At 36.4% G+C, this 23,266-nt stretch overlaps 1 protein-coding gene across 2 annotated transcripts in view; it reads right to left on the bottom strand.

The window, feature by feature from the left end:
* The window catches only part of plekhg5b (pleckstrin homology domain containing, family G (with RhoGef domain) member 5b), a 96,974-nt gene that overhangs the window by 66,434 nt on the left and 7,274 nt on the right, over positions 1-23,266 (bottom strand). The window contains exons 1-2 of one of the 2 annotated variants that reach the window (XM_065285255.2): positions 22,105-22,368; positions 13,304-13,380 (exon numbers count right to left, since the gene is read on the bottom strand). In XM_065285255.2, the coding sequence (XP_065141327.1) occupies positions 13,304-13,380; positions 22,105-22,228 (201 nt within the window). In that variant the 5' untranslated portion in view covers positions 22,229-22,368. Of the gene's footprint in view, positions 1-13,303; positions 13,381-22,104; positions 22,369-23,266 lie in introns of those variants that run through there. The other variant, XM_065285256.2, reaches the window with a different exon arrangement.

Below are 23,266 nucleotides of genomic sequence, written 5' to 3'. Positions count from 1 at the left end.
TGATTTCAGTCTCTACTAGATCGATGATCTAACAATATTAGCTACAAATGTTAGCTCTGATTTCACAAAACATCCATTTACATTCAAAACCTATGGATTCAACGCCTTAAAGTCATCATTTTATTTCGTTCACATCAACAGCACCAATATTTTTGAATGTGCAAACTGATTTAATTCGTTTTAAACATGTTTGTGCGGTTTCGGTCTAGATTTATAGAAAACTTCAGAACATGACACCGTTTTAACATTTACAAAATGAAACATTATACTTTTAAGTGTCACCCACGAGTATGTGTTACTGTGACAAATACTTTTGATTGTTTGGAAATTATATGAATGCAGAGAAACAACGCAAAAGTTTTGAACGTTAATATAATTATAGGCGTCCTGATTTTTAAAAACAGTAAGCTGTAATGTTTCTTACACACAGATCTAAACACATCACAAGTCTCAATGTTTAATAACATAAAAACCTGTATGCAAAGGTTTGTTGGCGTATTTTTAGACACAAGCTGTTTATTTTCATCTTTAAACAAATGTGTATGACAAATGTTGTCCTGCCTGAACTGACACTAAGGATCGATGCCGAAATGTTAAATCTAAGTATTTGCAAAACAACCTTCACCGTCATATAGATGTTTTCAATCTAATGGTACCTGTTTAAATGTGACCATACTATTTCAAACATTACCAAGTTGTAGATGGTTGTGACTCAAGTTACAAAGGTTTTAACAAACATTACTGTTTGTCGCGGTGTGTTTCATCGCATTGCTGTTGTATGCAACAGACTCTCAAGTTTTATGTTAAAAGGATTACTAAAAATAAAAACCTAAGCATTCTGTATTATGTTGGTGCTGATGATTTTACAAGTTTACAGTTTCAAACATTTTTGCTATATTCGCCGTGAAAGATTTAGTAAATAAATCTAAAACATACACAGGGTTGAGGCGGTCCCTTAATCTTCTAACACGATTTTCAAGAGATTACCAACATGTATGATGTACTAACTGTCAGGGGATCTGTGATATTATTTTCTGAAGTAATTAGCTATCTAATGGCTACTGCACAATAACTTATGCGATAAAGAGTATGTTACATAAACTATAGAAACGAAACAAGATAAATTACAAAGTCACTGGCATGAGGTTTACACTTAAATAAATCACGCAGATGTTTAAAGTGAAGTTGTTACGCCCAGAGAGGAATGTCCCTAACTCCAGGACTCCTATCTCCGCCTATCCATTACAGTCATTAAATCGGCGCCAGTATGATTCATTCAAACACAATTGCCTAACAAGTTTCAAGAAACTATGGACTCCTACTGCTACACCAACACATTCGCGCTACCCCCACCCCAGAGCAATATGTATATGAGAGAACCTACAGTTGGACCTGTGCACTCAATAAGTCCTCCACAGTATCTGATGGGGGACCATCAACCTACAACAACAACACACCCCTTTGTACGGCTCAAGTAATGTCTGATGATGTTCCAATGGACCTGTGTCCCCAAGAAGGATACGACAATGCCTGATGAATCGATACACATTGCGTGTATCGATTCCACAGACTGTTTGGTTTCAAGATCATGAAACAGGCTTCGTGATACATCTGTTACAAACTTGATGACAAAAAGCTAATGGTATTCTGTAGAATCTTTAGAGACTATTACTGTGTGTTTGTGTGTGTTTACAATATCAAATAATGATCAAATTGCTGTTTGTGAAATGAACCGGTCGTGAAAAACGTTGTGATATTTCTACACTACAATGATAACAAATTATGTATTTCTATTACTTGATAAGAAATAAAACACATGTACCACTTTAAACATCTGCGTGATTTATTTAAGTGTAAACCTCATGCCAGTGACTTTGTAATTTATCTTGTTTCGTTTCTATAGTTTATGTAACATACTCTTTATCGCATAAGTTATTGTGCAGTAGCCATTAGATAGCTAATTACTTCAGAAAATAATATCACAGATCCCCTGACAGTTAGTACATCATACATGTTGGTAATCTCTTGAAAATCGTGTTAGAAGATTAAGGGACCGCCTCAACCCTGTGTATGTTTTAGATTTATTTACTAAATCTTTCACGGCGAATATAGCAAAAATGTTTGAAACTGTAAACTTGTAAAATCATCAGCACCAACATAATACAGAATGCTTAGGTTTTTATTTTTAGTAATCCTTTTAACATAAAACTTGAGAGTCTGTTGCATACAACAGCAATGCGATGAAACACACCGCGACAAACAGTAATGTTTGTTAAAACCTTTGTAACTTGAGTCACAACCATCTACAACTTGGTAATGTTTGAAATAGTATGGTCACATTTAAACAGGTACCATTAGATTGAAAACATCTATATGACGGTGAAGGTTGTTTTGCAAATACTTAGATTTAACATTTCGGCATCGATCCTTAGTGTCAGTTCAGGCAGGACAACATTTGTCATACACATTTGTTTAAAGATGAAAATAAACAGCTTGTGTCTAAAAATACGCCAACAAACCTTTGCATACAGGTTTTTATGTTATTAAACATTGAGACTTGTGATGTGTTTAGATCTGTGTGTAAGAAACATTACAGCTTACTGTTTTTAAAAATCAGGACGCCTATAATTATATTAACGTTCAAAACTTTTGCGTTGTTTCTCTGCATTCATATAATTTCCAAACAATCAAAAGTATTTGTCACAGTAACACATACTCGTGGGTGACACTTAAAAGTATAATGTTTCATTTTGTAAATGTTAAAACGGTGTCATGTTCTGAAGTTTTCTATAAATCTAGACCGAAACCGCACAAACATGTTTAAAACGAATTAAATCAGTTTGCACATTCAAAAATATTGGTGCTGTTGATGTGAACGAAATAAAATGATGACTTTAAGGCGTTGAATCCATAGGTTTTGAATGTAAATGGATGTTTTGTGAAATCAGAGCTAACATTTGTAGCTAATATTGTTAGATCATCGATCTAGTAGAGACTGAAATCACCATGTGATGTACACATGAATACTGAAAACGTAAAATCTGTGCATTTCTGTGTGCTTAAACTAAAATTTCAGTGTTGAGTTAAACTAAATTAAACAAAAACCTTTCGGTACCTTAAAAGTGAGTGATGTTTGATGATGAAAATTAGAGATCTTGGCTGTCAAATGTATTTAGTTTACCGTGGTTTACATTTGATGTGTTGTGTATATGAAACTAAAACTCTGTCAGGATTCGTAGAGACATGAAGTAGATGATCTTTGACTATGTGACAGACGTCAGGTAACAAAATTAGGATCATATCGTGCATGTGCTGTTTTAGATTCCCATACTAACACTGTTGACTTTTATTTTTACGCCTCTGAAAAAACATGTGATGTAGCCACATGTAATTTCTATTAATCTTTCACATTTCTCTGTGTGGATTTGCAAAAACATATGAAGAATGAGCAATGGCACACGTTGTCTGAACAAGATGTCTAAATGTTCTAATGGTAACAACACAGACATTAAGACCAAAAAAAAATCCTTGTATATTTTGTTTTTATGAAACCGGTACAGCAAAACATACAAAAACATAAGCAGTATACAAAATCAATGATGAAAAACCACCAGTTACCATACATTGAAACTACTAGAACGTAGTTTTTGTTAATGTATACATTTGTTGACGGACATGGCTTGCCATCATAATGTTGAGTAAAAATAAAACAGAATGAAATTTTTGGAAAACTAAAAAACAACTGTAAAACTTGCGTAAAATATACCATTGGCTCACAGGTTTGGTTTTTTAGTCATCATTAACCGTTATGATATTATCTAGATACCATAGATAGTGCATGCATGATCCAAGACCCTTTTCAAACATGAAATCTACGGCATTTTCTATGATTTCACACACATTAATTTCTCGTTTCTTTACAAGGATATCAGTGCATACGTCAATTACAAAGGCCGACATAAGTATGATATTGATGATGTAGAACTCGGCCTCGTCACATTCATAAAATATCTCTAGGGCCTTTCTAATAATCACACGGGGTTCCTCTTGGGCCTGTACAACTGTCTGTACCATGTTATTAAAAGAGTTCCATCTATAATTTTCACACCATCTGTTTTTCCTTGAGTCTGGTTACACGACCGGCTTTAGATTCGCAATAGTTTGGAGGCATGCACACATTGGCCTCTTTGTATATCACAGTACATAGTAGATTGGACATCTCGCGCTTGTAGTTCTTTTTAAGCATATCTTTAAAAAGGTCGGTCCCGTACACATACCCCATCTGGCCATTGCGTAGTCGTTCGAATGATCTTTGTGACATCTTTTTCAAGAATCTGTAGTTTCGTAGACAACTTTGCTTGCTTGTTTGTTTCTGAGTTCAATCGCCTTCTCAGCAACAAAAGGCTCGTGTCCACTGTTTCCGCCGCGTTGCGTTTGATAGTTTGTTTGCGAATTCGGACACCTTGGCAGCATCAAAAGTTTCCACAGTTTCTGCAAAACATAAAACAGACCTCTGGTGTGTACGAATCCGACACGGTTGTTCAAATTGTTCTGTGATGTGTTAATCCGGGGATACGTTTTTGGTAAAGGTTCTGTGTTCAGAAGGAAAAACTTCTCATATGTACTCATTCTTCGCTTCACAACCCCCGCAGCGTTGGTCGTTCGGTCCGCACCACGTGATAACATCCATTGCACACATACACGCGCACACACACACACACATACCATATCCTCTGGGGGGTTTTACGATGTAATTCGTAAAGCTATAGACACTAATTCATCTTAAACCTAACCTAATATCAGATAATATGTTAAAATAGTTTATTTTTATTTTATTTAGTAAAAATTAAGGTTTACCTATTTAACGTAAGCCCGTGATTTTAATATTATGTAGAACCATGTCCTAACTGATGTTGTGTTTGTGGACGCACACAACCATGTTTAACAAAATGTCAAATTTGTTAAATGTTTTGTCTTTAAAGCAATGATTGTTGTCACGTATGTGACAACCTGGTTTATAACAACATCAAACGTTGATAAATAATATTTGCACCCGTTTCGTGGCCTCTAAGGGCTAACACAAGGGTTTATGTCATCATAGGATGTGTGATGAAATGTCTTAAAACTTCTAAGTTTCTTTAAATTACGAATAAGAAATAACATGCTTTAATCTGTATCTGAGTAATGAAGCCTGAAATCTAAATAAACCTATTACTTTTTGTCAATGGGGGCTGAGTTTCTTTTATTTTACCAACACTCCCTCTGTCCAGACATCTGGGGGGTTGTCTGCTGGTTGATAGCGGACTGGTGATAGAGAGAGAGAGAGAGAGAAAGAGAGAGAGAGACTGAAACTGTTCGTCCAAACAACAAACTTTTTCCACATCAATAAATATGTCGAACACTCGCAAAACAAGAAACACCCACTGGAATAATATGTTCAAGAACCCTTTTATTTTGACAATGTTTACCGTGTTACATTTATCGTAAATAGACATGTACACACTTGGATATTAGATGACATTAATGAATTAAACTCAGAATAGAGTGTGAAATGTCTTAAAACGTTTAAAAGGCTCTTAACGCCAGATATATGAGCGCATCAGCGTACGTTTTCTGGCAACGTTGGTACACGCATTCACATGTTTTAATCAGAGACTTGGTTAAAGAAAGTCCCAAATCTAAAATAAAACCCCTATTATACCGGAGCGGACAGAATTACAATTTATTGTGTAATAAACACATATTCACAGTTGATTTTAAGATGTCATTAATTTAAAACAAACTCAGAAAATGATATGAAAGTGTTTTTAATCGTTTAAAAGTTTCTTAACGGTGGATATGAACACTCATCCGCTTATGTTCTCTATTGTAAACGCCGGAGCGCGATCTAATGGTGTGATCAGAATACTATGTCTGAAAAGATTAAACTTTTATTTAGTTTAAAATAAATAACCTTTAGTCTAAAGAATGTGTTATTGGTGTCCCCGGTGGTTTTGGCACTGTTCATCGCTATACCACTGCTGAATATTTCATTAAATAATTTGTTACAAACAAATGCTTTATTTTTGACAGAGTGTCCATATTACATTTTACCATTAGAGTTTTAAAAGACTCTACCTAGATTACAAACCGACCCTGCTGTGAAATATCTATCACACACGGTCATAAGTTCATCATCAAAAACTTTGTGTCTTATCAGAAAAATACAGCTTATAGTTAAATAGATAATAACAGCTTTAAGTTTAACCAGTTACAACTAAAATATTTTATTCTTGCGTGACTTTAAAGAAGTCTCTTTACAAAACAAACGTATTATCAATTTGTATTTATAAGACACACGCAGTCAATTCCCCTAAATCTAAAAAATACTTTATTTTTGTCAGAGCAGACAATATAAGACTCTTTGTATAATATACACATATTCACACATGTTTTAAGAAGCCTTTAATTAAAAATAAAACCCCAAAATGGGTTGAATACGTCTTAAAAACATTTAAAAGTTTATTAACGTCAGATATAAGTTTTCTGTCACCATCGGTGCACGTATACACATGTCTTAATCAGAGACTTGGTTGAAGATTCCCCTAAATCTTAAATAAACTCCTATTTTGCCATAGTGGACAGAATTACATTTATTAACTTTATTTTAAAATGGCAGATATGACCGTTCACCCGGCGCTTTGTCATGCACCTACGGATCTTTAATATGCGTGAAACTATAGAGCAGGTCATGAAAAGATTCACGGACCTCATGAACCGTTTAAAATTGTATTTAGTTTAGACTTTCGTCTAAAGATTATAGTATTGCCGGCTCCGAAGGTTATGGCTCAGATCATTGCTTAACTATACCCGTATACGGAATATTTAATTAAATAACTTGTGATGTTACAATCAAAAGTTTTAATCAGAGACATGGTTAAAGATTCCCCTAAATCTAAAATAAATTCCTATTTTGCCATAGTGGACAGAATTACATTTATTAACTTTATTTTAAATGACAGATATGAACATTCACCCGTCGCTTTGTCAGACACCGCTGGATCTTTAATACGCGCTAAACTGTAGACCATGTCATGAAAAGATTCCCGGACTTCGTGAACCGTTTAAAATTTTATTTAGTTCAGACTTTGTGTCTGATCAGAAACTATAGCTCGATAGAAAACATCGGCTTTAAGCATAGCCAGGTACATCTAATATATATATATATATATGATTAGTGATTGCCTTTAAATAAACTTATGCTGTTGCAAAACTTTAGATTCAACAACACACCCGCGGTGTGAAAGTCAGTATTGAGAAGCGCACGGGGCGAGCAAAGGAGGGAGGATGGTTGAGATCTGACATCAAATGTCAATAAACAGCAAAATGTCGAAACACGAGCCGTCATTAAACATGACACCATACGCTTGACATAAAACACACTCAGGAAAAACAATCACTCTAAATGACCGGCAATAAAACCATTAAATACTTTCTGTCTAAAGTTGACAGCTTGTCCAGATTTTGATTGATGGTCCCGCCCCCCTGTCAAAGGGTCATAAAAACGACCTGTCAGATAGCAACTGTCACCGGGTGGGGGAGGGGGTCATAAAAGTTTGACGAATGCCGGCCCGTTACAACTACTCCCTTATGTTTACAAGGGTTAAAGTCAAAAGACATCAAATTAACATTTCCCAACATTGTACCCGACAGCTCAACTCATAAATTATTATTATAAACAGGATGCTTTCCTCACGACACCTTTCGCAGATCTCAACACGTCCATTAGCAGTCATCATGCTTTATATTACCACCTATATGAAGAGCTAAACAAAATTACAGTTTATGTATCCACTTCTAAGAAAAAAACTATATTTCGCAATAACCTTTTCCCAAGAAGGTGTACAAACCTACCCAGGAAATACCTCAAAGAGGAGAAGGTGTGAAATATTTCCTTGTTGGATTACTGATGTTATCTGGAACTTCCACAGAGATCTTGTTGAAGACACTTATTATAAGGCCAGATTTGATCAGTTTCATACTTTACTGTAAAAAACAAATGTCTAGCTATTTATCCGAAAGCCCTTATTATTCAGAACCGCTGTCGTATCCGATTAATAAAAACTTGCGGTTTTTGTGATGGATGTGGGACTCACGACCAGAGGTCTCAAGCACAAGACACTCTGCGTATCCTCCATTGAAAACTCATTATCCTACTTCTCTTTAACTGCCAGACTTTTGCGCCCATCCCACATCCACCTCACCGCACTGCCAACAGACGCTCTCCAACAGCTCGATGGCCATTATGCAACAGTGAAATCATCCATTCGTCTGGGCCTTCACTCGCCTGTGAGACATTACCTCGTCCGATCAGCCTGAGTTTATGCTTTCGGCGGTTATTTAATGGCTAAACAATCTGTGAGGAAAATCGGTAGGAAATTGACAATGATGGGGTGCAGGCCTTAACCGCTCAGACAGTGTGTGACAAATGAAAACATACACTGGATTTGAAAAAGTGAAAAACCATGCGTGCACAGACTGCGTGCTAACTTTTAGTATTTTGACAATTGCATAGCTGATAAAAACTGGGGTCTTATGATGTCTGTAGATCAGCGGTCTCCAACATTGTGCCCGCGGGCACCAGGATGCCCGCACCGAGTGGCACGCCAATGCACATTCTATTAATGGCCTCAATTTTAATATTTATTTATGAAATATTTTTATATTAGCTTGGCTTTTTTATGTATGTTAACATTAAAAATATATATAAAACATATCAACAAGTAAAACAAAATTATAAAAAAGTAGAAAGGAACGTTTTTCAAAAAAAAGTTTTGAGTAGACTATATAAAAAGTAGCCCTCCAGATAGTTTTATCCATGGTGGTAGCCCTTGCTCACAAAAAGGTTGGAGACCCCTGCTGTATATGGTACGCTTAAAGACACAATATGTAAGATTTTTGCATAAAAATATCCATAAAGCACTAGCACAGTAGGGGTGTAAAAATATTGATATATATGTGAGCATCATGCTATTTTCTTCGGCAATATTGTAGCGATAACAAAAAATGCAATAAATATTTTAAAAATAAAAATCATATAAGTTCATATAAGTTTACATCCATTGTATTAAATGGCTTTGCAATGTATCGCGTTACACTGTCAGTCAAGGAGCGCCATTAGATACGGTCTCGTTTATACAGGCGCTGCAGCTCCCCCTTGTGTATTTAGAGAGATATGCAATCATTGCGGTGATCTGAAATCATCGCAATGAGGTCAAACAATCGCTATGAGATTATTATTTAATCATTGTGACAGCCCTAGCTGACGCTGGCTGTCAACTTAACAACACTGGCTGGGTAAGAGTTAAAAGGACAATTGCTGAAATGTCTCGAAAACCATGAAAAACTACCCATATGAACTTGCTAATCGATTAACTAGTTATTGGATGCTTAGTCAACCAACCCTGACTCATACCAATGAAAAGTAAAAAGAAAGCAGAAATCCCATTATGACCCAAACAGTCTGTGTGGGCCAATGGCCAAATCTTACAGCTCATAAATGGTTTTGAAAGGAAGCATGCAGGATTATTTATTAAAAGAAATTATTACGGTAGTCACGAACTGCGGTTACCCAAAGTTACTCATAAATCATCAAAGTAATGAAAAGCAAAATCTTTACGGGGCATTTCATGCGAAAATAAAAAATGACGAGCAAATGAGTCGACAATAGGCTCTATCACTCATCAGCACGACTCGGGAATAGATTAACAGTGGAATAAAGAAACATGATGAAAATGTTAAATTATCTAGGAAAAACGAAGAGGGTCCCGTTCCTTGGAGGAAACTTTAGCGCAAGCGTATCCCTGAATAATAGAAGATTCATTTAGACAAGGATAAGCACAGATATCTGATGCGTTACGTGCATCCAAATGAATGTAGGGCACTCAGCTGTTTGTTTTTGGTGAGGTAGTTTTCTCTGGCAACGCACACCTTGCCCGGTGCTGTCTGGTCCTGTTGGGTGGTGAATAGAAGATATTGGCTCAAAGCGATAGATGCACGCTCAGACTGGCCCATCTCTACACGGAAACAGACACACGGTACACAATGGTCCGTTTCTTACATGCATCAAGTAATTCAGTAGCATGCATGTTTTTCTCCTTAAAATCATCCAAGTAGAGTACAGTAGAGACATGTTGGGTTCACATAACCAGCTGTATACTACTCACTTTAAGTAATCCAGTACAGGACACTTTTAGTTAAACAAGAAATTAAACGCATCTGACTGAAAATGGAGAATTTCAACAACAGCGTTGACAACCGAAACTGCAAAAACTATGCCATGCTTACATTTTCACATTTAAAGGCACACTCCACTTTTTTGAAAATATGCTAATTTTCGAGCTCCTCTAGAGTTAAATATTTGATTTTTACATGCAAGTGAGCTCTTTCTGAAACTGTATTGCCAAAGCATCGAAGACCTGCATTTAACCTCTGCTGTCAGCACTGTTTGACATTATAAATAAATGCAATCCACTTTAAACCGGTCTGAAGGCCTAAGCAGGTTGTGCAATAGAAGTGATGGTCATGTAGTGATTCAGCCTGTAGCTTTATCATCCAACATCTAACAGCAAAGTGCAATAGAGTAACAGAAAAAAATCCTATTATTAATTTACTATTTATTTTGTAAAAGGAACATGCATGCATTTTTTTTAACATAAAATTAAAACAGCACAGTGCTTAGCTGTTTGCGATTGTGTTGCTATGTTGTTGTTCAACAAGTTTTTAGCATCTTTCCTTAGGCAACAGCACTAATGATGACATGCCAGCTTTCTTTGCCCAGGCCTGACCAACAGAGTGCCATCTTAAAGTGAAACAATTGGCATACACTACCATGCCATCTCTCTACCTCCACCTAGTGGTCAGGATGTGCTACAGCAGTGTAGGAAAAGGCATAACACAGGCATGTACACAAGTCTATGTCTTGAGTGATAAATGAAGAAGCAAAAATGAAGACTAAAATAAAAGTTCCACGCTCATATTTGTCAAAATAGACAAAACTGGCTCAACCAATGGTGTGAGGTTGGGGCGGGACAATCTGTCTGATCAATACAGTATTCACTAAATACATTATTGTCATAATTGCTTAAATTACGCATCCTTAAAGGGATAGTTTGGCCAAAAAAGATATTAAACCCATGATTTACTCACCCCCAAGCTGTCCGAGTTGCATATGTCCATCGTTTTTCAGACAAACACATTTTCGGATATTTTAGAAAATGTTTTAGCTCTTTCAGTTGATTAAATGTAATGTTACAGGGTCCACGACCTTCAAATCCAAAAAAAGTGCGTCCATCCTTCACAAATTAAATCCAAACGGCTTCAGGATAATAAACAAAGGTCTTCTGAGGGTAATCCGCACGGTGTTGTTGTAGAAATATCCATATTTAAAACTTTATTAACGTAAATAAATACCTTCCGGTAGCGCCGCCATCTTAGACTCCTCTGTATTCAGGAGAGAGTATTAGCGTAGTGTACGCACTTTTCTTAGTGACGTATGACAAATTCGGAGGGCGGGGGCACAGAGCAGCAGCAGAGTAGGCTCCGTAAGCTCTCATCCTGAATGCGGACACAACTAAAATGGCGGCGCTACCGGAAGGTAGTTATTTACATTAATAAAGTTTTAAATATGGGTATTTCTACAACAACACCGCACATATTACCCTCAGAAGACCTTTGTTTATCATCCTGGAGCCGTTTGGATTTATTTTGTGAAGGATGGATGCACTTTTTTTGGACTTGAAGGTCGTGGCCCCGTAACATACATTTAATCAACTGAAAGATCTAAAACATTTTCTAAAATATCCGAAAATGTGTTTGTCTGAAAAACGATGGACATATGCAACTCGGACAGCTTGGGGGTGAGTAAATCATGAGTTTAATATCATTTTTGGCCTAACTATCCCTTTAAGGAATCCTAATTCATGGAATTCAAAATTGTACAATAATGAATTCAGGTGCTCCTGGATAGCTCAGTGGTCATGGGTTCAAACCCATCTGCCAAATGCATAAATGCCAATGAATCACCTGACCTTAAAGGTATTGCTTAAAAAAGCAAGAACAAAGGGTTAAAAGTAAAACTGAATCATATCAAACGTACCCCAAAAATGTATTTCAAGTAGGCGATCAGAAATGTAAACAATAATGAGTGACGAAGATAAGAAAAAAATGAACCCTCCTCCCTCCCACCCTCCTCCATAATCTCCTTACGTAACTGCAGCCCGTGACCTCGGCGCCAGACGAGGTTTTCCTACAGGCCAACCTCCTACTGCGCTCCTGGTCACATAATCACAATGCCTCATGTGCTCACTTAGGGCTGGATGATATGGCCAATCTTTCTATCGCCTATATATGCCGTGTTACATCTCCCATTCTCCCTCCCTATATGGTGTCACCATTGGAAGTTGTGACTTGATGCAAACTAATCCCGCACCTTCTTCTCGTACTTTTGAGTGACAGCTCTTCTCTGGGCAAACACCCAACCAGATTAATTGATTGCATGGTGACAATGATATGATTTGACATGAGGTACAGATAAGCGATTTAATTCCGATCAGCAATTCCGTTTTCCTCGCCATCCCGGAAAGCGGAGCTCATGGTTGCTTAGCTACGAAAGACGCCATGGGAGCACACTTTAAACGGAAGAATCACCTTGACCCCACGTTTAACACGTGTTTTTAGATGTAACATGCGAACTGCCAAGGAGAAAGCCTATCACTGTTATTGAATAAGAATACACCATTAAGAATACTTAGATGAGACCAAGCAAACTCCATGTTGTCTACTCTCTGTTGTATTTCCTTTAAATCTCAAAATAAACTGAGCTCACTTCTCTCTATTCTCAGAAAAGACAGGGAATAAAAACAGTTCCTGTTAGGTTATGACAAGACAGCAAATACCATTTCAGGACATCTTCAAAGTCTTCTGTATGGCAAGTGCTACTAACCCCATCTTTTGGTAGTGAAATAACAGTTGAGCTATTTTTATGAAAGCACAGTTTGGTTTCCAGAAATGCTTTGGATGGACTATAAAGGCAAACAGATTGCAATGCAAGGACAGTCTTGGTGGTTGTTTATCTCGGCTCATAATGGGGAATTTATTTCACAGTCTGATGGTCAGAGAGACGACCACATATCATAGCAGGACACAGGGGCTTTAGCTAATCCTTAAAACTACAAAACCTCGACTAAGAAGCAGACAGAGAAGAAAGACCTTGCAGTGGTCTTTATTAGGAGCTCAGCGGTGTTTTGAAGACGTCTGATCTTACCTTTGTGGCGTGACGGTGGTCCATGCAGTCTGGATGCTGACACATCATGCATTCCTCTTCCTGAGCGGCCTTCTCATCTACAACATTGAATCATATACATGTTTAAAACACCAGTAACCTTGATGATTAAGAGATGATGAAGTTTTACTTTTTTATATAGAAATTATACATTTGTAATATGTGACCTTGGACCACAAAACCATTCATAAGTCGTACGGGTATATTTGTAGCAATAGCCAACAATACATTGTATGTAGCGCTGCTTCACCATTAGTCGCGACTAATCATTTGCAGAATAAAAGTTTTTGTTTACATAATATATGTGGGTGTACTGTGCATAATAATTATGTATAAATACACACACACGCACGCACGCACGTTTATAATAAAGGGGTGGTTCAATTGTATTTCAAGCATTCTGACTTATTAACACAGTTATAGAGTTGTTTCTCGTGCTAAACGTAAGCAAAGTGTCAAAAAATTAGTTGGGCGTGTTACAGAGTATTTCTGTGCCGAATGCACTTCGCCAGGGTTCATACAAGTTTCGGAAAGTTTTTTTCGATTACAGGTCCAGCTGACGTTTCAGGGGTTTCTATACGTATCACTTCTTTTTATGGGCACTTCCCCCGGAAAACCCCGCCCACCTGTCAATCAGCGGAAGACGCTAGAACTTGCAAACATCACATCACGCGACACAGCTTTGTTTAATTTCAAACCTCAACAATGGCACGAAAGAAGAAGTGTGTTTTTGGATGTAAGGAGAAGAAATCCAGCCTTATGAAAACAATGGATATAGTTTATTATCCGGGGTAGCAGCGGAGTTTTGCTTGTGTGTTTGATGCACTGGATTTTCCCATGAGTACCGGGTCATGAGTTGCTTGCGGTAAGTAAGACATATTATAGAAATGACATGAACATGTAGTGAATCATAAGTTAAACAGTGTTGTATAAAGTGTTGCATGACTCGTACTCGCTCCTCCCGCGGTATAACTCCTCCTTCTTCATTTTTTCGTACGTTATCGGAAAGATTCGGTAAAGCTAATCTTTCTTTTATAAATCTGATTAACCTAAGGATTCTTTGGAGATATAAAGGATGTAAAATACTACTCTATAGGTACTCCAGATTAACATCAGAAATGCAGAAACAGCATGAGTTATGTGAGCTTTAAGAAACAATTGCATGTGTATACATGTTTTTATTTATATATAATTATTATATAAATATATTTATTCTTAAAATTATACATGTATGTTTGTGTATTTTTATATACATAATTATTATACACACACACACATCTTATGTAAACGAAAACTTTTATTCTGCAAACGATTAGTCGCAACTAATCGTGAGGCAGCACTAATTGTATGGGTTAAAATGATCGATTTTTATGCCAAAAAGCATTAGGATATTATGTAGAAGCATGTTGAATTAAGCTTTTTTTGGAAATTTCCTGTAAATTGTAATCTGTAAATATGTCAACAATCTATTTATTATTATGTGTGCTGAAGACTTCATTTGGACATTTTTAAAGGCAATTTTCTCAATATTTTTATAGATTACAGATGTTCAAATAGTTGTGTCTCGGCTAGGGCTGCATAACGATTAATCGCGACTAATCTTTGCAGAATAAAAGTTTTTGGTTACATTATGTATGTATGTGTGTGTGTACTGTGTAAAATAATTATGTAAATATAAATACACACTGATATACATTTTATATATATATATATATATATATATATATATATATATATATATATATATATATATATATATATATATATATTTTTTTATACATATTTATTATAAACAGTACACACATATATATGATTTAAACAGAAACTTTTATTCTGCAAACGATTAGTAGTGATTAATCATTACCCAGCCCTATTCTCGGCCAAGTATCGTCCTTTGTTAACAAACCATACATTAACGGTAAGCTTATTTCAATTCGACTTTTAGATGATGGTTTTGAGGTCCATGGTTGATAGAGGTGACCAATTATCATCTCCAGGAATATAAACAGGATGTTTATGGAGGAAGTGATGAAAAGGAAGTGAAAATAAAAACGGATTAGTTATCAATTCTAAACTGAGGTAAAATGTGTTCCTCATTACGTTACACGAAAATTAAAGATCACAGCAGACAATGGCTTTTTAATGAATGCTAATAGTTTTATATTGTATATGCTTTGAATATGAAAATTTAAGTATCCTCACATTTGGTAATTTCCTGTAAAAGTCAACCCAACAAAAACTTTCCATGAAATATAACTATAACTTCTCTCGGCTTACAGAAAAGTATTCAGAGGAAAATTCAGATATCTTTTCCATCTGGAGCTTTAATCACTTAAAATGTGCTTTCTTAAAAAAATCTGAGCATCCTTTCTTTTCAGTTTTGCAGGAGTCAAAGCGAGATGTTGAGAATCCAAAACTAATCAGAAAATATATGGGCTGCAACAGCTAATTGATAAAAAAATGTAATAATTGATTATGAAAATAGTTACTATCAATTAGTTGGTCTGTGACGTCACCACAATCTGCCTCATACAGCAAGAGATGTGTGTTATAGAGTCAGGCACTTTTCTTCATACCAACCAATTCTCATGAAGGGCGCATAAATGTGAAAAGTCGTGCAATACATATGCCAAATTACAATTTTGAATGCATATTATATGCCAGTCTTCCATTCACTTAATACGTGCAACTTTTTGTTTTGTTTTATGTATTGGTTTCTCAATTCATTTCTGTTTTTTACAACACTGTTGCTTGGGTTTGGGGTTAGATTTGGGTTTTGCTTTAGGCTGTCATTTATTATACAGGTTTCTCCGTGTTTTTGTCAATTTTTGGTCACTTGGAGCTGGGGTTAGAATTAAGGTTTCGGCTAGGACGTCATTTTATGTAACAAAAAAACCCTAAACCCAAGCGACAATGGCAAAGAAAAAAAATACATAAAACGTCATGAAGGGAAGGACTGACAAATCCATATACACGGAAAATTGGAATTTGACTTATGCAGGGTTTCCCGCAGAAAATTTGTTAGTTAAGGTGGTAGGGTTGTGCAGGTGGGCGGGCCGGGGGGGTGGCAATCAAAAGGGGCGGGCGTACACGTCATTATGAAAATATTTTTATTTAAAACACTCAAATAAAACTCAATTTTTAAGAAACTATGACCGAAATTGAACACATACTAGATTATTAATTAATTAAATGTTTTATCAACAGGCTAGTTATCCTCCAGACATTGACGGAAATTTGTGCAGCTAATTTTTTTTTTGGGACGACCTTGTTAAGGTGGTATGTATCCCAGCTTAGGTGGGCCGCCCGAACTGAAAAGTGCTGCGGGAAACATATTGAACGACTTTTAATCATGCGTGCTAAGTACGCAAATCATGAGAATGTGCTTTATGCAACGCCAAGCTGTGCATTTAGAAAGTCCGGTGCTGTTTCTGCAAAAACAGTGTGAGAATACACTACACCAAAATTATTAAATAATTATTAATAATTAAATAATTATTAATAAATTATGCTGATATAATAAAAACTATGGGATCCAAAACAACATTAAAATTAAATGTATTTAAAAAATATATAATTCAAATAATATAATATAATATAAAATAATATAATATATTGCAGAGGTTAAAATGCATACAATTTTGAAATTGAATGTCATGTTATAATGTTATTCAAGTCATGACATACATTTTCAAATTTGGATAAATTGCATAAACAGTAAGAGCAAATCCCTCTAACAACCATAAAAAAGCAAAGCGCAAGACAAAGGAGTCCACAAACCCTGTGGTCTTATCAGACTGAGACCACACAGCAAGGTCCCTCGACCTGCACGGTACCACGACATCTTTCCATGTATAGACAGAGTGGAGGTTTCTAACAGCGTGTTTACATGTAGCTTTTGTACAGGATTTTATGGGGAATGTGAGGAATGCTTTAGATCTGAATTTATCCCTCTGTCCTGTACCTCAGAGATGGCTGGCACCCAATTGAAAGTAGGAATCGTGGAAATGTTGTCATGCTTTGCTGTGGAGACCAAACTATTACAACGTTACATAATGCACGTCGTCTACTGCAGGACACATGACAAACGGCAGGGGTTTCACTGACTGTCAGACATGCAGCCAAATGCAGTATCACCACACAGTCAAAGTGAACGGTAACAACACAGCAATGACTGTATTTAATGCACAACAATTATAACAGAACAAAGCAGGAGGAAAACATTTTTGGAAATAAAAAGAAAAATTGGCAATAATAAAATCAATTCAAGAAATAATTAAAATGTTTTCTAGTGTTATATACTGTATAAATATCAGGGCCGGCGCCACGAGGGGGCGTGAGGGGGCGTCGCCCCCTCACTGGCACTATCCCGCCCCCTTAGATAACCATTAATGTTGAATGGGATTTTAATGATAAAATGCGCTATTTAAAAATCACGTTTGCCTTGTGTATTGTCTTCCTAAAGTGAATTTTAAAGTCTAATTATTTAACAAAACAAAAAAACAAGTGTGCATGTATTCTACCGTGACACACGCCCACTCATGTGTAGCCTATAGGCTTGTTCGAATTCTTCAGGCGAAGACGTCAAAATGCCGCGAGAGCGAGACGAAACGACACTTAGTATGATTTCTCGAATCGTTCTCGCGGTACTTTGACGTCATGTGGTTGTTGGTTCTTGCAGCCGCGCCTGAAGTTGAACAAGTTTGTGTTGACGGCTTGAGGCACGCCGACAATGAGCCCGCGTTCTGAGTCTCAGAGGGAAATCAAGATGTCGAAGTGGGAAATTATATAAAAATTTACAGACAGGAGTGTGAGAGTGACCTGGGCCTGCCCTGTAGCAATGGATATATGGAAAATAGCATTGGAAGTTCTACAAACCGGACTCCGGATTGTCACACATCAATTAATGCCGTGGATGAATTATCGGAGCATTTCAGGTGCAAAGATCCAAATGTTCGGCTGTCATTAAGTCAATTCGGGCACCATGAACTTCAGCCAGACTGTACATAGTTTTGAAAAGTTCAGATGTTCATGTTCTTCAGCATCCTTGCAAGTCAACGTACAACCAACAGCCTATTATTGTTCTGCATTTAACGTTAAAGGTAAGCCTGTACGATCTCTCTCTCTCACACACCTGTTTATCAGGAGTAAATAGATAAAAAAACAGACATTGTTAAATTTATAATTAACGAATTTGAATTAGCCTATCCTACAGCATAGCTGTATATGTAAACGAGTTATTGTCATTTTGCTATTGTGGTTCTGTAGCTGCTTAATCGCTAGCTTATGGTGCATTACTTGTGGCAGTTAAAATAACTACGTTATATGATCAAATTGAACCAAAATGTTGATCAAATGTTGCGTTTGGACCGTTTTTGGGCTGAAAACCATCAACTCTATTTGCCAACACTGCCCCCCACCATAACGTAAAATTTATTTCTACCTCTGGGTCTGAACTTCTAATGAGTAACGTTAGTGTTGTGCTAATATGTGACGTTAGGTATGCGTTTTTTTGTTGTTGTTGTATTGTTCAGAGCTCTGTACGTTGCTCACTATAGCTGTAGTTTTTGTGGTTGTATACAGAGATGTTTGTTTATAACACTTTAAAACTTAATGTACCAAACCTATGTATTTTCTAGCTGGGGGAATTATATGCATTCATTTGATCGCCCCCTCTGGTATTTTAGACGCCCCCTCATCAGCGTTCGGCTGGCGCCGGCACTGATAAATATGTTATGATGAGACACAATTCTTCAGAATTATGTCATGTTTGGAAAAGTGGACTGAAATCTTTCTAAAAATCTCCACAAAAAAAATGATTATCAGAACTAATAAATAGGGTTGCATTATGATTAATCATGACTAATCGCAATATATTTATATATTAAATATTTTTATTTTTATTAATATAAATTATATAAACATAAAAATGTACACACACACGTAAATATTTCTTAAATATTTACATGCATGTGTATTTATACACTATTATACACAAAACACACACACATAAAATCTTTTACTCTGCAACAATTAGTCATGATTAATCGTTATGCAGCCTACGAGTACTAATACAAACTATACTCCTCTATTAGTGTGAAAACTTGTTTTATTTACAATAATTCCCTTACTGTACGCACAATCAAGGACATGACTGATAGAGGTTACATTTACACGACAATGAAAGTTTTTCCTTGGTGTTTTTTGAAAAGTTTCAAATACACATGAAAATGCTGTAAAAATGCTCTGTTTACATGGATCAGCGAACATGTGTTAATCTCAAACTGCCGTAATAATCAATGACTTTACTAATGTAACATGGCTGCAGCAGGCGTAATGCCCGAAGATAGTCCTCTTGGTTACTTTTATTAATAGCAGGGGACAATTTTCGGGTAGTGCGTAATATCACTACGCCCTTAAGTATAGGACTAAGTCCTTGATTATTACGCCAGTTTGAGAGTATAGTTCCTAGCCATATCTGCATAGAAAATCGCAACTTTTAATTTTCCGTCGGTCTGAGTACACGATGTAACTACAGAAGAGTTAAGTTTTAAATAGGAAAAATATTTAAACTCTTTGGTTAATTTTTAACACAATGCTAATGGTCTAATCAGATTCAATGGATTATGCTAAGCTATGCTAAAAGTGCTAGCGCCAGACCCGGAGATTGGCTAAATGGATTCCAAAACGGTAAATATCAAATGTTTAACTCTAGGGTAGCTCGAAAATTAGCTTCTTTAAAAAAAAGTGGAGTGTCCCTTTAAGCAGTAAAAATTATAAAAATTAAGTTGAATTAGCTTTAAGTTATTTTAACTTAATTTTTTTATAGCAACTCCTCACTAACCAAGAAAGTTTAATTTAAATGTAAATTCAAGTTGATTAAACTTAAAGGAATATTCAATTTTCTTAAAAGAAAAATCCAGATAATTTACTCACCACAATGTCATCCAAAATGTTGATGTCTTTCTTTGTTCAGTCGAGAAGAAATTATGTTTTTTGAGGAAAACATTGCAGGATTTTTCTCATTTTAATGGACTTTAATAGACACCAACAATTAACACTTAACTCAACACGTAACAGTTTTTTTCAACGGAGTTTCAAAAGACTCTAAACGATCACAAACGAGGCATAAGGGTCTTATCTAGCAAAACCATTGTCATTTTTGACAAGAAAAATAACAAATATCCACTTTTAAAGCACAACTTCTCGTTTAAATCCGGTCGTCATGCGCTAGCGTGACCCCACGCAATACGTCATGACGTCAAGAGGTCACAGAGCACGAACGCGAAACTCCGCCCCAGTGTTTACAAATGTGGTGAAAGAGGACCGTTCCTACGTTGTTGTATGTCAACTGATACTAATTAATGTCTTTGTGGCAGTTTATTGTTTAAAATGGTCCGCAAATGTGCGTTTTATATATGTAACACGTGACCTCCCTACGTCACTACGCATTTACGTTAGGTCGCGCTGGACCGGACCTAAACGAAAAGTTGTGCTTTAAAAGTGTATATTTGTTATTTTTCTTGTCAAAAATGACAATCGTTTTGCTAGATAAGACCCTTATGCCTCGTTTGGGATCGTTTATAGTCCTTTGAAACGCCGTTGAAAAAAACTGTTAAGTGTTGAGTTAAGTGTTAATTGTTGGTGTCTATTAAAGTCCATTAAAATTTGAAAAATCCTGCAATGTTTTCCTCAAAAAACATAATTTCATCTCGACTGAACAAAGAAAGACATCAACATTTTGGATGACATTGTGGTGAGTAAATTATCTGGATTTTTCTTTTAAGAAAATGGAATATTCCTTTAAAAATTGAAGTGCAACAAGGAATTTTTACAGAGTAGAGACTGAATTAATACATGCGCATGACATCACCACTTTCACAGATTTTCGTTTTTGTAGTTTACATGCAGACGACAAGGCGTTGTTTTAAAAAATTTGCAACAAAGTCTGCTTTAACAGGACCCAAAAATGCCATTGTCATGTAAATGATAAGCCAAAATAAGTAAAAACATTGTCGAGTAAACGGCCCCAGAGAGAAAATATAATTCAAGTCAATAGAGTGCTATGCAAAAAAAAAAAAAAAAAAAAAAAAAAACTTACTTTGATTAAAATTAAATTCCAATATTTTCAGGTTTCCTCATTAATTTAAATGTATCATCAGACCAAACAAGTTCCTTTAAATTAGTGGGATGTTTGTTACAACTTTACAAAAATCTTTTTTTATGAAAACAAACGGTTACCAGGTTTGTTTTGGATTTTTTATTCCATAATATAAAAAACAAGCCCTGTTTTATGTAATTGTGTTATAAAGTATCATATTTTGAATATGTGTATTTCCAACCTGGTTCCTTCCCACCCAAACATTTCAATGAGTTTATTTTTACCTTTCAACAGTCACCTTTGTATTGCTTACTATAAAGTAAAGTCATGATTTCTATAAAAAATTGCTTTCAAATGGTATGCACACTAAAGTGTCATACAAATAGCACTGACTTCAGTTAAAGGCGGAGTCCATGATGTTTGAAAGCCAGTGTTGATATTTGAAATCGCCTAAACAAACACGCCCCTACCCCAATAGAATCTGGACATTCCGTTGATAGACCCGCCCCACACATACGCAACCCGGCATTTGATTTGATTTGATTGGCTATAAGTGTGTTTTGGTAGTCGGCCCGTCTCCTTTTCCAAACCGTTTTTCAAACATCGTGGACTCCGCCTTTAAGGAAGACTTGATGATTCTGGTTAGTACGAGAGAGGTTTGTATCAATGGATTAGGCCTTACCATAGACATCATAGATAACATCCAGAGAGGAAGACCACGAGTACCGTTCCACCCCTAACTCTGTCAGAGAGGATGGGAGGGACTCGAGCTCATAAGCTCCCCGTTTCCTCCAGTACAGGAACATTGTAAAGCACACAGCTGTAAATGCTAACCAAATCCAAGTTGTCTTTAAAGGCTGCTTTCAAAGAAATAACAGCCACTTACGTGATAAACAAACCGTCAACATCTAACAAGGCACCTGTGATGTCTGCAGTAAACACTAAACTGGAAATATCCAACAATTCTCCATAAAGTAGACACCTGCGGTTACCTCATCTTCTCTATCAATGAAAATATCCTTTGATCCAGCTGTACCAGTTCCAAACCCTAATAGTGTCAAACTTAGCAAGCCAAAACCAAACCCGTTTTCCAAAACAGTGCGAATTTTGGCACCCATTTCATAGCAACCGAATAAATCACGATTGAAAACATATGACCGATTCCTTCTTTCAATCTCTTCGAAAACTGTGCTGCCGGGCTCACGAATAGCTCTTCAAAACCCATCTGTATCTCCATTGGCACATTGGTGTCCCTCTAAGCATTCTGGGCAATCGGACCGATCGACGGGGGTGTTCGACCCACACCATCAGACAAATGTTGCATTCATGCAGAGGTAAAGTGCATGCTGGGATTGACAGACTGGACAAGCATGGGAGAAACAAAGATCTCTTGCAAAACCCTCCTACACAGACGTTGAACTCTGTCTATAATTTTCACAAACAATAAAAGCCAGACATTTTTTCACTTTGATGAGAGATCCGTTCCTCCTTTATCGGGAGAGATTTATGCATTACAAAGGCCGTACGACTCCAATAACATCTACAATGCAGTCAGCTGTTTCCGTAGAAGGTCATCGGCCGGCACAACCTCCCGATAAGCCTACAATTATAGAAAGGTCTACAAAGGAAGAGGTGTATGCAAAGTTGAATGACATCATATCCACCTTTCTCTTTAATTGCATTTATGAGTTTATGCTTGGCGAAGAATTACTGTGAGAACGTCCTGTGGCTGATTCATAGGGGAGGGACAATGTAGCAAAACCATTCAGATGTCCAATTTTGGGATAAGAAATTAAAGGGTAAGGCTAGGGCAGGAGTCGGTCTTTGGAGACATATGGTAGTAA

Source organism: Paramisgurnus dabryanus, chromosome 21 (assembly GCF_030506205.2).
Source record: "Paramisgurnus dabryanus chromosome 21, PD_genome_1.1, whole genome shotgun sequence".
Taxonomy (NCBI): Eukaryota; Metazoa; Chordata; class Actinopteri; order Cypriniformes; family Cobitidae; genus Paramisgurnus; species Paramisgurnus dabryanus.
This window is presented reverse-complemented; position numbering and strand designations above follow the sequence as displayed.